This window comes from Cyanistes caeruleus, chromosome 6, assembly GCF_971803275.1.
Source record: "Cyanistes caeruleus chromosome 6, bCyaCae1.hap1.1, whole genome shotgun sequence".
Lineage (NCBI taxonomy): Eukaryota > Metazoa > Chordata > Aves > Passeriformes > Paridae > Cyanistes > Cyanistes caeruleus.
In genome coordinates this window covers 19,736,462-19,749,888 of record NC_141706.1, presented here as the reverse complement: position 1 = coordinate 19,749,888, position 13,427 = coordinate 19,736,462, and the positions used below count along the sequence as shown (strand labels likewise).

Genomic DNA, 13,427 nt, shown 5'->3' with positions numbered 1-13,427 from the left:
CTGGAAAATAGGAATACAAACTGAAACTATCTATTACTTGCCTTCAATACATGCTTATGAACACAAACACTAAAATAATACTGTTGGATGTGCCACAACTGGCTGTCCCAGTTTTGTGGGTAACCAGGAATATTGGTTTGGGGTGGACCTTTAAGGTTTGCCTGGCTGTACTACATAAATTCATATTCTCTGTGCAGTCTTGCTGCACAGTACTTGTATTTGTAACTGCATGCTGTCAACTTCTGGCAGTTCTGGGTGACCAAATAACTGGTAATAATTTTTTTTGCCTCTATAGTTTTGTAGTTTCTTGTCACTTGTGAGGATTATCATTTGGATCTCAACTTCTAACAGTGTAGCTGCTTCAGAGCTGGTTGTTCTCAAGAGACCTGGAGTTGTTCTATTGCTCCCATGAACTTCCTGCTCTATTGGAAAAACAAGCTCTCAATGCATCAGTGTTTCCATTCTATGTTAATTTGCTGGACCTTACATTTATTATATGGTGACTTAATCTTTTGTTAAGAAATGAGGTGGACTGCAAGTACAGCCCAAGAAGGGTTTCTGCACTTAATCCTTAAGACTACACTTTTCTAATATTACAAGCTTAATCCTTTCCTACAAAAGGCTTTAGTAGGGTAACTAAAATGTTAGGGCTTCAGCCCTTTATTTCTAGTATTTTTTGTGACTAGTTTGGAGTGTGTTTTGCATTCTAACCTGATATATTTTCTTCTTTGCACTTTCTACTCCCTTTTTTCTGATGCTGAAACTAATGGCAGTTAAACTACTTGTCTTCTATAGCTGGTGAAGGGCAGTTATGTGACTAGTAATGGGAGTATTTTGAATTATTCTCTACCTTACATTGCTTGTCTTCTTGGTCAAATTGTTGCATAACTCAGTATCCTGATGCTAGAGCTGCTTCAGTTTGGCTTTCAGTCTTGCTCAGAAAGAACTGCAGCCTCTTAGTGCTCTGAACAACTCAGTTTGTAGAAAGAACTCGGGAGGGAAACGGATGAACTTTAGAGCTTATTTGAATTCATTTTGCATTCATTTATTAGACTTTGCTTGGAAGTTTGCTCTGTCTGAGCAAACATTGTGTGTCAGCAAGGAATTAATGTATTTGAATAAGATGTAGGGCAGGGAAAAGGTGGTAGCACCTTTGCAGTGTTCAGTGGGTTTTGCAGGGCTGGCAGACCTTTGGCAATGCAGCCTGTGGCTACAGCATAGAAACTATGCCTGCACGAACTATCACTGCATCTCTTTTCTTTATCAACTACCAGATATTCTATGCTGAAGGTAGATTTCACCCAATAACAAGTTAAACAATCTTAATGTCTTACAGTTTTTCTAAATTCATACTTCCTATCGTTCCTTGTTCTTGAATTTCACACAGTCATTCTTCATATGTGCTCGTATACATCTGTGTTTGTAATAATTAATCATTTGTTAATGAGATGAAGAACATGTGTTATTTTGTGGAAAATATTGTGGCATTATCTCTCTGTATCTACCATAGTAGTAATATTCCTTTCTTTAAGAAAAAAAAATAGAAAATCAGGAAAGTCCCTGGAGGGGGGGAAAAAAATCTCCACTCTGAAGGTACTGATGAAATATAAAATTGCTTTTATATGGCAGTTGTTTTACAGAATTTTGAGGCACTTAGTGATATTATTTGCAAATTATTTGAAGGAGATCATCAGAAGCTAGATAAGGAGGGCTAGAGAGCATTTTGTGTTTAAACATTTGTGTCATTCAAACTTATCTGTGTTTTTAGTCAGTGACAGCTGGTGGATGTGGGGGAATGGATTTTGGGTTTGAGTGGGATTATGTTTTTGCTCTGTAGTTACTAAATAAAAGAGAGACTATTTTCCAAAAAGTGTTTGGAGCCTGATACAAAATTTCTGGCAGTTAAGAGTTGCATTTTGCAAAGGCTGGCTGATGATAACTGAGATCTGCTCTGTACTAAGTGGAAACTTCCTGAGCAAGTGGAAAGGAAAAAGGGAAAAGGACTTCCAGTAGGATTTGCCTCAGCTGCAGCTGATATTCAGTTCCTCAAAAGCAGAACAAATAGAAGAGATCCATCTCCAGCTCTTCAGATAGTGTTTTGTAAACTTTAAGTGCCTCTGGGATCATGTATCTATTTGAAATCCTTGCTAAATAGGACAAAATAATAATAATAATAATAATAATAATAATAATAATAGTAATAGTAATAAGCTGTCCTCTGTCCTGCAGAATGTGTTTGTACTTCTGGTTTAGTGACTGCACTGTATCCTAATTTATAAAGATTTTTTTGGGATTTTTATAATGGCAAGCAAGTTTTGTGGGATACCTTTTTTAGTGAGAGAGAGGTGAAGATCTCAAACTATGAAATTTAAGTGATAATAGAAGCATGGAAGTCTTCTCTATGAGTAATACATGTAATTAAATAACTACAAATTGCGAGTGAACAATAGTTAATATCACTCGCTGTAGATTTGTATTTAACTTTTAGATGTAATTTCTTTAAACAGTGAGTTCCCCTGTTGAACTTATAATAATGCAGGCACTCTGCTGGGTGCATGATGACTTGAATGAAGTGGACATTGGCAGCTATATCCTGAAAGTCTGTGGCCAAGAAGAAGTTTTACAGAAGTAAGCAAACTCTTTTTCATTAATACTTAATTTCATGCTTTTTTCATGACACTGTTACCGAAAAGTGTATCTCTAGTGATTAAATGTGTGAAATAAACCTTAAAAATGGGAGTCAGTCTTTGCACAAAGATCAGACCTTTTTGGAGTTGCTCTGGGATACAGCAAAGCAGGTTGTCATAAACTCTGTTCTAATGTGGATGTGTGTTTCCAGAGCATTTCTGTAGATGGATATTATAATTTTTGACCACTCTTTAAATCTCAGAAACAAACAAAAAAAAAAAAAATCAACTGCTTTCTAATAAACTGGGGGAATTGTGGTTTGCAGGGTTTTGTTTGTTTCTTGGTTTGATTTTTGTTTGTTTGTTTTTGGATTTTTTTGGTGTTGTTGTGATTTTTTTTTCCAATGGTTTACAAAGCCCCATGTGTTTTTTGCGTTAGAATAGTTGGTTTCAGTGTTAACCACTGTTGTTACGAACTTTAGCACAAGTACAGGTATCTGCAATAATGTATAAGAATTTGTGCAGAAGTGAAATTCAGGTCAAGGATGGCATGGAGGTTGATTCACCATTTTCTTACTTCATGGCAGCACGTTGCCTGGAATATTTTGTGTGAGTTTTTGGAAAAGCAGTGCTCTGGTTGTGACTGTAGCTTGTTTTTGTTTCACAGCAAGCACTGCATAGGAAGTCACGAGTACATCCAGAACTGCCGCAAGTGGGACACGGACATCAAACTGCAGCTCCTGACCCACAGCGGGATATGCAGCGACCTGGCACGAACAGTGAGTACCTCCCATCTGCAAGAGAGTGCTGGGTCCAAGGTGTGACCTTCTTGTGTGATTGACAAATTATCATGTCTGCCTGGTGTTGGCAATGCTGTCCTCTTACCCTATGATGAATTGAAATACATAACTGAGTTCTCACAAGGCAAATTACATCAACAGGGATAATGCCTCTTACTAGGAACAAGTATTTTATACCTGGAAAAAGTATGCAAGCAGTTGGACTAAACTCAAGGCCTGAAAAAGAAGGAACAAGTTTCAGAGTTAAATAAAAGTTGTGAACAGTTTTTGAGTTTAATTAAATACATATCAGACCATCAAAGAGGAAGGAAGGAGTATTTGGTATTTGCATAGTTGGGCACTTGATGGCTGTTTTCCCTCTGTCCCCATGTATATGCATTTCACAGGCTATTAAGTAGTTATTTCTTTTCCGCTTTGAAGAGATCACCTTACATCTTTCCCCTTCAACACCCCAGGTGTTAGGAATAAATCTGCCAAATTTGCAAATTATAGAAAGGTGACAACTGGACTTAGTACCTAATATTTTATTGCAGGAAGATGATGACAGGACACCTGTGCATCTAACCAAACACCTCTGCAAAGTAGAAAAGCCTTTCAGAGAACCTATCATAAGGTAATGTTTTCTGGTTATTTTAATAATTGAGTGCTGATCATTGCTGAATTCCTGACCAAGGTTGTGTTCTGTTCTTGTACTTGTATTCAATAACTATTATTTCTTTCAGATCTTCCATTGAAGAGCTTCTTGAGGTTTATCACAAGCAAGTTAACATAGCTCTTAAGAATGAGGTATGGTCATGGTAGATTATTGCTGAACCAAAAGTAGCATGACCAAATTCACTGATAAGGTAGCTGGGAAAAAGACTTGCAGGTTTTCTCAGGGAAAGTGAGAATCTGAACAAGCTGTCAAATGTGAAATTATGATCATGGGTGTTTGGATTTTTATTCTTCTTTTCTTCCTGGCTTTTCATGCAAACCAGTTATCACCTGATCAGCACAACTAGAAATGTATCTTCCAAGTCCTGGGGTGCAAAATAATCTTTGCCTCAAACATGCTGGAAGAGGTTAATTCAGGAGAATAGGGAAGAGGTCTGAATTCTGACTATGGCTGTTGTTGACAGTCATGAAGAATGTATTTATTAACAGGTAAAGATGTGTATAATAGAGAGCAGGAATAGTTGTGTACAATGGGAGTTAGAACTGAAGCATGTTTGGAACATACAAGTAAGTTTTACACAAATCATAATAACATCTTGTTCTGCATTATTCAATTAATTTAAAATACTTTGTCAAAAAAATTGTCTGTTTCAGTGTATGACAGGTACCTTAAAGCAGCTTGAATGCTGAATAATTTAGAGTAATATCCCATCTACAAAAGCTTATGGATATAACCTGCTTTGCTCATTTCTCAGTGGAGAAGCTGCTTTTAACTGATGATAGTATTGTAACTTGGAGTCTTAAATGCTTAAACATTAGGTAACTGTTTTTCTTAACCAGTTTCTATAAGAACAGTCTTGAAATGAATTATTTAATTGCAGTACTTTTCATTTCCACTATGTTTGTTTGCCTCTCCAGGAATGCAGGTCTGAACAAGCTGCTGTCTACTATTCCATGCTCCCTTAATATTATTTAATTCCCTTGATGGGAATTAATGTGAATCACCCTTGATGGGGATTCACCACATTCTCAAGGGTAGTTGTGAACACAACCTTTTTGAAGAAGAGTGAGCTGTTACTGCTCCCTTACATGGTGGTGGATTTGTTGCTTTGCTCTTGCAGCTGCTTCAGCTTTGTTTTAGCTGTGATTTCACAAGCTCAGATGAGGAATGCAAAACATCTCAATTCAGACTTGTGTTCTATTCTTTGCAGTCTTTTTAAGGTTGGGAGATGTAGTTTGTAGGTGGTGATGATTAGGTCCAAATAGCAGCAGCTCTGCATTTGAAATTTTTTACTTCATTAAGTGAATTCCTGTAATACTCAGCAGCTGAAGCTTGCTAATCCAAGTGAAGAAGGGTAATCCATAAATAATCTGTATGTAGGATTTGATTTCACATTCTTGAACACTTCGAAAGTTATCAATTGTCTTTTTATTGAGATTTGAGAGCCTGTGAGGAAAACAGCAGTGGAAATTTCTTTTTCCAAGTCACAAATAAGCTGTTACCTTCAGTTTGTTGGCTTAGGAAAAATAGCTTAAATATTTACAGTGTCTTCTGACTTCTGTGGTTATTTTCTTACCAGAATAGTTAATTGTTGCCAGGTAACTCTCAATTTAAAAACTTTCTGATTCAAATGGCTTCTTTGCTATCCATTTGTAGGAAGGCCATGACACTGCGTCTGAGAGAGTGGTGGTTGGGAATCAATTTACATCTTAGTGAGAATATTGAAGTAATTTTTCCTCTTATTTAGTTGTAATTGTGAACGAAACCTACACATTTAGCCTTCAAAAAGTTAACCATTATTTCAAAGTGAATATTTTAATTTTCTATATGTGTTCTTTAAAATTGGGTGAAGACTTTCCTTACATTAAAAAACAAGCCCCAGGAAACCTAGGATAATTCAGATTTCACTCAAGTGGCTTTTCTTCTGTTGGAAGAGTAGGAGGAGGGGAGAATATTAGGAGCATCTCAACTTTGTCTTAAGTAGCCTACAAAAGTATATTAAAGTGAAGTAAGAAAGAGTAGTTCCATCATGGAAGCAGTACTGTAGTGTAAGTACTAGAAGTGTCAGTGTAATTTAAACCTGTATCTCTGAGTGCAGAAATTGAAACACTGCTTCTTTAGCATTGCTTCATCACACTAATTGAATTTTCTTCTTTGAACTGCACTTTCTTTTTATGCCATGAGGGAAATTGAGCTTAGTATCTCATTAGAAAATAATTGTTTGCCAACAGTTTAATAGAAAAATGGTTGGGAACCTCCTTATGTTTCCTGACACCCCATTCTAGGATCTGTACTGCTGGTTTTTTGGCATTCATAAGAAAATTCTCAATATTGAGTTTTTTCTTTACTCTGATCAGATCAACCTGTTCTCTCATACATTCCTTATTAGAACCAGCATAAAGCAGTTGATCATGTAATTAAGACTGTCAGAAAAATCTGTTCTACATTGGATTGTGTAGAGACTCCTGCAATAACGGAATCAGTGAAGAAGCTCAGGAGGGCTGTTAATCTCCCAAGGATTAAAAATGCTGAGGTAAACTTTCACTCTATAAATTGCATATTTTAACTGATAAATATTATTTCACAGTCTTTAGTCTTGCTGGAAATACCAGCAAGAGTTGTGTCAGGGTTGTGTTGGGATTTTTTGTTACATTTTATTTATTTATTTATTCTACTTGACATCTTCCATTTATGTTGACATCTCTCTGCTGTAAATTTATTAATCACTTGCTTTGGAAATATTTGCCTTCTCTAAATAGTGACTGTTTAAAAACAAGTTTCAAAGTACTGTTTTCTGATTCTGTAACTAGAAACTTGTGTCACAGCAGATGCCACTAAATCTGTCTGAGAGGAGCTGGCAGGAGCTCATGCTGTCTAAAATTAATGCAGTTATGCTTTAAAGGAGGAATTGACATCATGTATTTTCCCAGTAGTGTTTGTGCCTAGCAATAGCATCTTAAAACTCTTAACTGTTCATGCTCCTGCATTCCTGAGCATGAGGACAAACCCAAAATATCTCAAATAGCACAGAATTTGATGATGCAACTGCCTTATAATGAATGGTTCACTTGAGCAGGATGGTCTCAAGTCATGTTGTCAAAAACAGTCATTAGGTGGAGAAGAATGCAAATGAAAAAGGTAAATGCTCTTATGCTATTTCTGTTGTCCTGCTGCCTTACTAGAGCAGCAGTTCATGTGGAGCTCTATTTGCTTTTGCCTTCTTAAGTTCAGGGATGTTTTTGTAATACTAAGCAGAAGACAGATAAATATAGTTGTCACAAGAACTAAAATTCTTACAGGAAAGTGCAGAAGACATAAGACAACATAGTGAAATACAGCATATAAATATTTTTTCAGTGTTTGCTTTTTGATAGGAGAAAGCTGTAGAAATAATTAGATTATAGTGTACAAATAGCTCCCAAAAATGACGTTGACTCCAGTAGAATTTGAAAAAGGTGGGATTTTATTAATAAAATCCTGCAATTATTTTATGATGGACATTGGCTTACACAGTAACATCTATGAAGGCATGTAGGACTGCTTTCAGAAACAAAATTGCTATAAATATTGGAGACTTGCATCGTAATCTTTTGTAAGATATTGTTTGATTTTTTTTTTCCCCAAGTAATTCTTTGTGGTTGGAAGAAGTGACCGTGTTTTTTGTAAGAATGTGAAATTTTTTGATATTCAAACTTGAAGATACTTAATTAGTACATTAAAAGTGTAAGGAAGGCTTTTATTCTTCTGCAGCACTTGTGGCAAACTTCTTAGGAAGTTAGGAATTCACTGGGGTTTGATTTTAAACCACAAGCTTAGTTTCCATTAAAAATTTTTGTTTTATTGGGACTTGAATTTGGCATGGAACCTTTCCTGATTAGAAGAGAGTAAGTTCCCACGATTTGTTTGTCACCTCTTGGTTTTAACAGTGTCTGTTGAGACCAGACATTGCTGTGATGTTGCATCATGTTGAGACTTCCATTTTAGCAGACGAAGAAGCAAACAAAGATAGTACAGAGTAACAGTCCTTACTGTTCCTTTTCTCAGTTGTTTGATATTTTTCATATTCAGTAAATTTATAACTCTTCCAGCAAAAGGTGCCTTACCACGAGCCACAAACGAAACAAAACAAAAAGCTGTTTAAAGCTGCTCAGATTTAAATTATTGGGCAATAAGTTAATGACCTCTGCTTTCATCCATAACAGCCCTGAGCAAGTTTTATCTCTACCCAAAGAAGTTAGATTCTCCTGAGCAATATTCCAATGTACTCTGTCTTTCTGGACTTCATAAAGAATGTCAAAACAGTTGATTTGACAAAAAATGAGCTTTTGAACTTGGTGAAGAGTTGCTCCATCATATGGAAATTGTGATGCTGCTAGTTAACTCTTGAGGAACTTTGAGTGAAAAGATGTGTTTTATAAACTTAAATATGAGGCTAATTCAGATACTTCATCATTTCTGTATAAGATACTTAATAGCCGTGGAAAAATAATATGGATTTTCAGTATTGAAATTTCCTCTGACTTTATTGTGTAGGTATCCTTAAAATATGGTGATGACAATAGCAAGATCCCCTCTGGTAAGTAAAGTTCTTAAATTTTTACGTAAAAACTATTTTGAGCTGGCTAATTTAGGAGGAAATGCATTCAAAATAAATTATCGTTTAGGTTCACTGCGGCCTGAAAACCCTCTGAAAGTGAGTATAGACCAGTTAACAAGAGCAGTTGAGGCCCTTCTGCAACTCCACACCAACTCCTGTAGCAGTTCAGCAACAATTTCTCCAGAAGAGAGTAAGAGTACCAAGGAAGCTTGGACTGCCACAGAACATCTCCAATTCACAATATTTGCTGCTCATGGAATTTCTTCTGATTGGGTGTCAAAGTAAGTGGTTTACTCATTGTAAAATTCCTCCTTTTATAGATTTTTTTAATGTTTTTATGATTTTTTTAATGTTTAATTCTTTTTCCTTGTCCAGTTATGAAAAATACTACTTGATTTGTTCTCTGACCCATAATGGAAAAGATCTGTTCAAACCTGTTCAGTCCAAGAAGGTTGGCACATACAAGAACTTCTTCTACTTGATTAAATGGGATGAGCTGTAAGTGACTTTAGCCTGTTAAAACTCAATAAAATGTTTTGTTTTAGCTAGTTGCTGAATACAGTCATTCAAGCAACTCTTGGTTCTAATTCAATTTCAAGCATCCCAAGAACAATTTACTGATCAAAATCAGAAATATTTTTCCAAATGGTATTTCAGTACCCTTTTTAAAAGGAAATGCTGGACAAGTGCCCTGTGCTAATGGTGTTTGTAGCATACAATTACAGGGAGTTGGGAAGGTCATAATATTCCTTGCAATGGGAATGCCTTGTGCTGCTTTAAGAGGGATTAAAGAATAAAGCTTTCTTGTATGTACTGCTCAATTTATGTAAATGGAGAGGAAAAGCAACTCACTTTTACTAACCTGAATATTGAATCCGTTTTTGTCCCAAATACAGAGGGTAGGAAGGAAGAAGGAAAGGCATGCAGAGAAAAGATAGGGAGATAATGGCAGGTGGTATCTGATAACTAAAAGGGGAACATTTTTCATTATCTGTGCACAGCTTAATCTCTGCCACTTGAGTTATTAGGCAGCCTGTCATAGCTGGAGCATCATGTGAGCTCCATGGTGCCCCATATCCACTCTCCTGACTGCTCTAAAGGTCAGAGATAGACCCTAAGGAATGCCCTGAAAGTTTGTGGTGAACATATTATTTCAGACCAGCAATGATAGTTTCTAGAACACCTGCCTTCAGAGAGTACTCCAACTACCTTTTTTTTTCTGGTGATGCACAGGATTAATTGTCACATCTTTTGCTGGCAATTAATCATGTATTACAGTGAAAGGCCTGCTAGATTGCTTAAAAGCTGCTGACACCCGTGTTGTGCTTTATAGTGCAATTTTCATGTTTTACAGAGAAATCAAACTAAAAGAACATTTTTAGGCAGTAAAAACAGTGTAAACAAAAGTGGAAGCTTGAATAACTCACTGAGGTATATATTCCTCAGCTGCTTGCTTTATAGGTTTTGTACCATTTAGAATTTAACTTTCAGTAGTTCTTAATAGATTCTTTTATTTGGATGGAAAACTTTCAATTTGAAAAATGAGGAGGTGCCTAACATGGAGTTCTGTGTACCCTTCCTAGTGAGTGTGGAGTGGGAAAACTGGTTATGCTGGACAGGTCAGTTCTGTGCAAGGAATATGATTTAATAGACAGAGATTAAAAAGGATTATTCCAAATCGACAGTGCAGAAGTGCAATTTAACAGGTTTTACAAACTATTGGTGTGGGAGATGGAGTGAAATATGATTGCATGGATATTTAACACTTGTTCTTCAATGTTAATTGACTTTTTAAAAGCAAGAGGCATGAATGGATTATATGGATAAGCCTGTAACTTACTAACGCTGCCTTTTTTTCTAATTGACTTATTTTTAATACTTTTATTTTGTAGAATAATTTTCCCCATCCAGATTTCACAGTTGCCTTTGGAATCAGTCTTATGTCTGACTTTGTTTGGAATCCTAAATCAAAGTAGTGGGAGTTCCCCTGACTCAAATAGGCAGAGAAAGGGCCCAGAAATTTTGGGTCAGGTTTCTCTACCTCTTTTTGATTTTAGGCGGTAAGTATCCAAAACATGGGTAAGATTATCAATATGATTTGCTCTGTGTAAAGCTTCCTCCACACCTATAGCTATAGAAACTGCCTCTCTGATATTGAGCATAGCAGGCCATGATAAAGGTAAGAGTTGCAAACTATACTGATACAGAAAAAATGCATTTCATTAAATAGAGGACAAAATGTGGTCCTGTGTTGTATGATTCCCATCTAACTAGCTGGAAAAACTTTACTGCTGGAGGAAGTTGAATATTGTTTGGATGATTATATCCCAGAATATTCTAAAATAATTCTTTTTGATTCAGAGCCGAATTTATTTTAAACAATTAAAACAAAGGGATAATTAACAAGTGTGTTAAACTTGTGGCATATTTCTGGTTTGAAGTGGCTTTCCTTCAAATACGGCTGTTGAATGCTGTTACATGTTTTTCACTAAGAATGAAAAGCCTGCTGTAACTTTCCTAAGCTGAGTGTTTCTGGATTGGTTCAAGTTGCTTTGTGCTTCCATCTTTGACTATGAAGTGCATTCCAAAATGCTTATCACTTGGACAGCTACTCAGTGAGACATTTACCAGTCGGCTTGAACCACAGGTGCCCAAATTAGACATTGTGTTGCAGAAACGATCACACCATTGCCAAACAGCTTCTGCACTTATGCTTAAGGTTTCCTATTTATGTGTGCTGCTGACTTCTAGGTCTTACTGGAAGTTTAAATTGTCAAGCAAGGCTGAAGGCAGGCAGCCAGATCTTTCCTGGACAGTCACTGCTGTATGTTGCTTGTGACTGTTTTGTGTGCTTTGAGTCCTCTGGTTCTGGATTTCACTTTACTTGTTTTGCTTTCTCTTTTGTTTTGTGATGATTCCAACAGTTTGAGGGTGTTGCAGGGTTTAGGACTTCCTGCATTGCAAAGATGGCCTGCTGATGCTTTCAATCTCCACCAAAGCTTGTATTTCTTTTCATAAATGATGCTTATTTCAACCTTCTGCTTAAATGTTGCATTTCAGTCTTCTATCTAAATACCACATTTCACAGTATCTGAAAACACAGCTTTTGGTTTGAATTGCAAATTTATCTTGTCTTCATGGTATTCTCATAGGAGTTAGTTTGGGGAGAAAACCGTATTTTCTGTTTTTGCAGAACACTACAATGGTGTGTGTTGTGCCAGAGCTTGCTGAGTGGCCTGTATGTAGCAGCTGTAGAGATGCTTAGTAGTCTAACCCACTTGCAGTCCACATAAATTAAATCCAGACCTGCATAATTAAAGCTGGTAGCCAAATATTCCAGTTACAGTTGAAAATAGCATCAATGACAGGCAGGAGCTAAAACTTGAAACTAACTGAAATATGGGTAGAACAAAACTGGTCATGTATGTGTTTTGGAAGAATCTATGGCCAAGTTAGAATTCCTTCTGCTGAAGTGCATGTGAAGGTGCTTAAAATGTCATTACTTGTGGATGAGACAGAAGGCTGTGGCAACTGTATTAAACTGGAGAACTATTCAAAAGCATAAGCTGTTCAGTTGTGCTTTAGTGGCATGATTTGGTAATCTTTATTGGCATGGCAAGCTCCTAGTTAATCAATATTTACATATAACAACCTGTTCTTTATTTGAAATACACATAAAACCTGAAAGGTCTTTCAAAATATACTTAAGGCTTGGCCTTCAAACAGTCTTTTGAGCAGCATTTTGATTTTAATAGACTGATGAAGTTTTCTGTACCTAACATAAAACACTTAATTGATTTATGAAGTGTCTGCTAGTGCAGTTGTGCCCTACTACAATTGGAAATGGTATTAATGTTGGGAATACACTGGCAAATGCAAATGTTATTTGATATACCCTTGCAGAATCTGGTAATGTGGGAAGTCCAAGCAAATGGTGATGCCTGTAAGATTCATATGCCTGGGCCATTTTTCTAGAAGCTAAGAAGAATGTATGTGTGTGTGTGTTTGTGTTCAGTTTTTTTCTCAGAGGCAAAAGTATTCCTTTTCTGACTTAAATAACAGGGAGCATCTAATTTATCCTGTGCGACTAAATCAAAACTGAACTTTTTCCATTGCCTTTTCCACCTAAAAGTTGTGCACAGTCCCTTAAAGCACTTACAGTACAGACGACAGCCAGTGAAAATTAGTAAATTCATTTGATAACTAGTATCTTGGTGAAGTAAACAGACTGTGATACTAATGACCTGTGCATGTTCTTTTCTCAGACTGTTAACTTGTGGGACAAAGCTGTTGCAACTGTGGACCTCATCACATCTGCATCATGTGTCAGGGATGGCCAGTAAGAAAGGAAATACGGAAAGAATAGTGTTGCAGGTTATATATAATTCTGATTTACTCTGTTCTTTGTTTGAATACTGTGACTTGTAAGTCATATTAGATAAATATTTGGGGGAAAGTAGTGCTAAGTAATATTTGAAAGTCAGTATAGAATAGTGATAACTAAACTGTAAGGGCAAAGAGTGTGAAGTTCCTGGAAGTCTCTACAAATCTGATATTGAATAACTTTCTGGAAGTAAGAAAAATCGGAAGTGCTTTGGCATTACATGCTGTCAGTACTGGGAGAGAATGTTTTTGAAAGCAATCCATAGAAATGTGTGCTGAGATGGGGCTTGTCTGGACATGAGCAGTAGCAATTCCAGCTTCTTTACAGAGCAATAGCACCTCTCTCTCAATTCAGAGTTCAAATT

General features: G+C 36.5%; 1 protein-coding gene across 3 annotated transcripts in view; it reads left to right on the top strand.

Annotated features, from left to right (window-relative positions):
* The window catches only part of PIK3C2A (phosphatidylinositol-4-phosphate 3-kinase catalytic subunit type 2 alpha), a 50,866-nt gene that overhangs the window by 20,800 nt on the left and 16,639 nt on the right, over positions 1-13,427 (top strand). For all 3 annotated transcript variants that reach the window (XM_086893139.1, XM_086893138.1, XM_086893137.1), the window contains exons 5-14: positions 2,508-2,628; positions 3,295-3,406; positions 3,961-4,040; positions 4,150-4,213; positions 6,472-6,615; positions 8,616-8,658; positions 8,747-8,960; positions 9,055-9,177; positions 10,572-10,739; positions 12,945-13,053. In XM_086893139.1, coding sequence (XP_086749265.1) covers positions 2,508-2,628; positions 3,295-3,406; positions 3,961-4,040; positions 4,150-4,213; positions 6,472-6,615; positions 8,616-8,658; positions 8,747-8,960; positions 9,055-9,177; positions 10,572-10,739; positions 12,945-13,053 — 1,178 coding nt within the window. The remainder of the gene's footprint in view (positions 1-2,507; positions 2,629-3,294; positions 3,407-3,960; positions 4,041-4,149; positions 4,214-6,471; positions 6,616-8,615; positions 8,659-8,746; positions 8,961-9,054; positions 9,178-10,571; positions 10,740-12,944; positions 13,054-13,427) is intronic.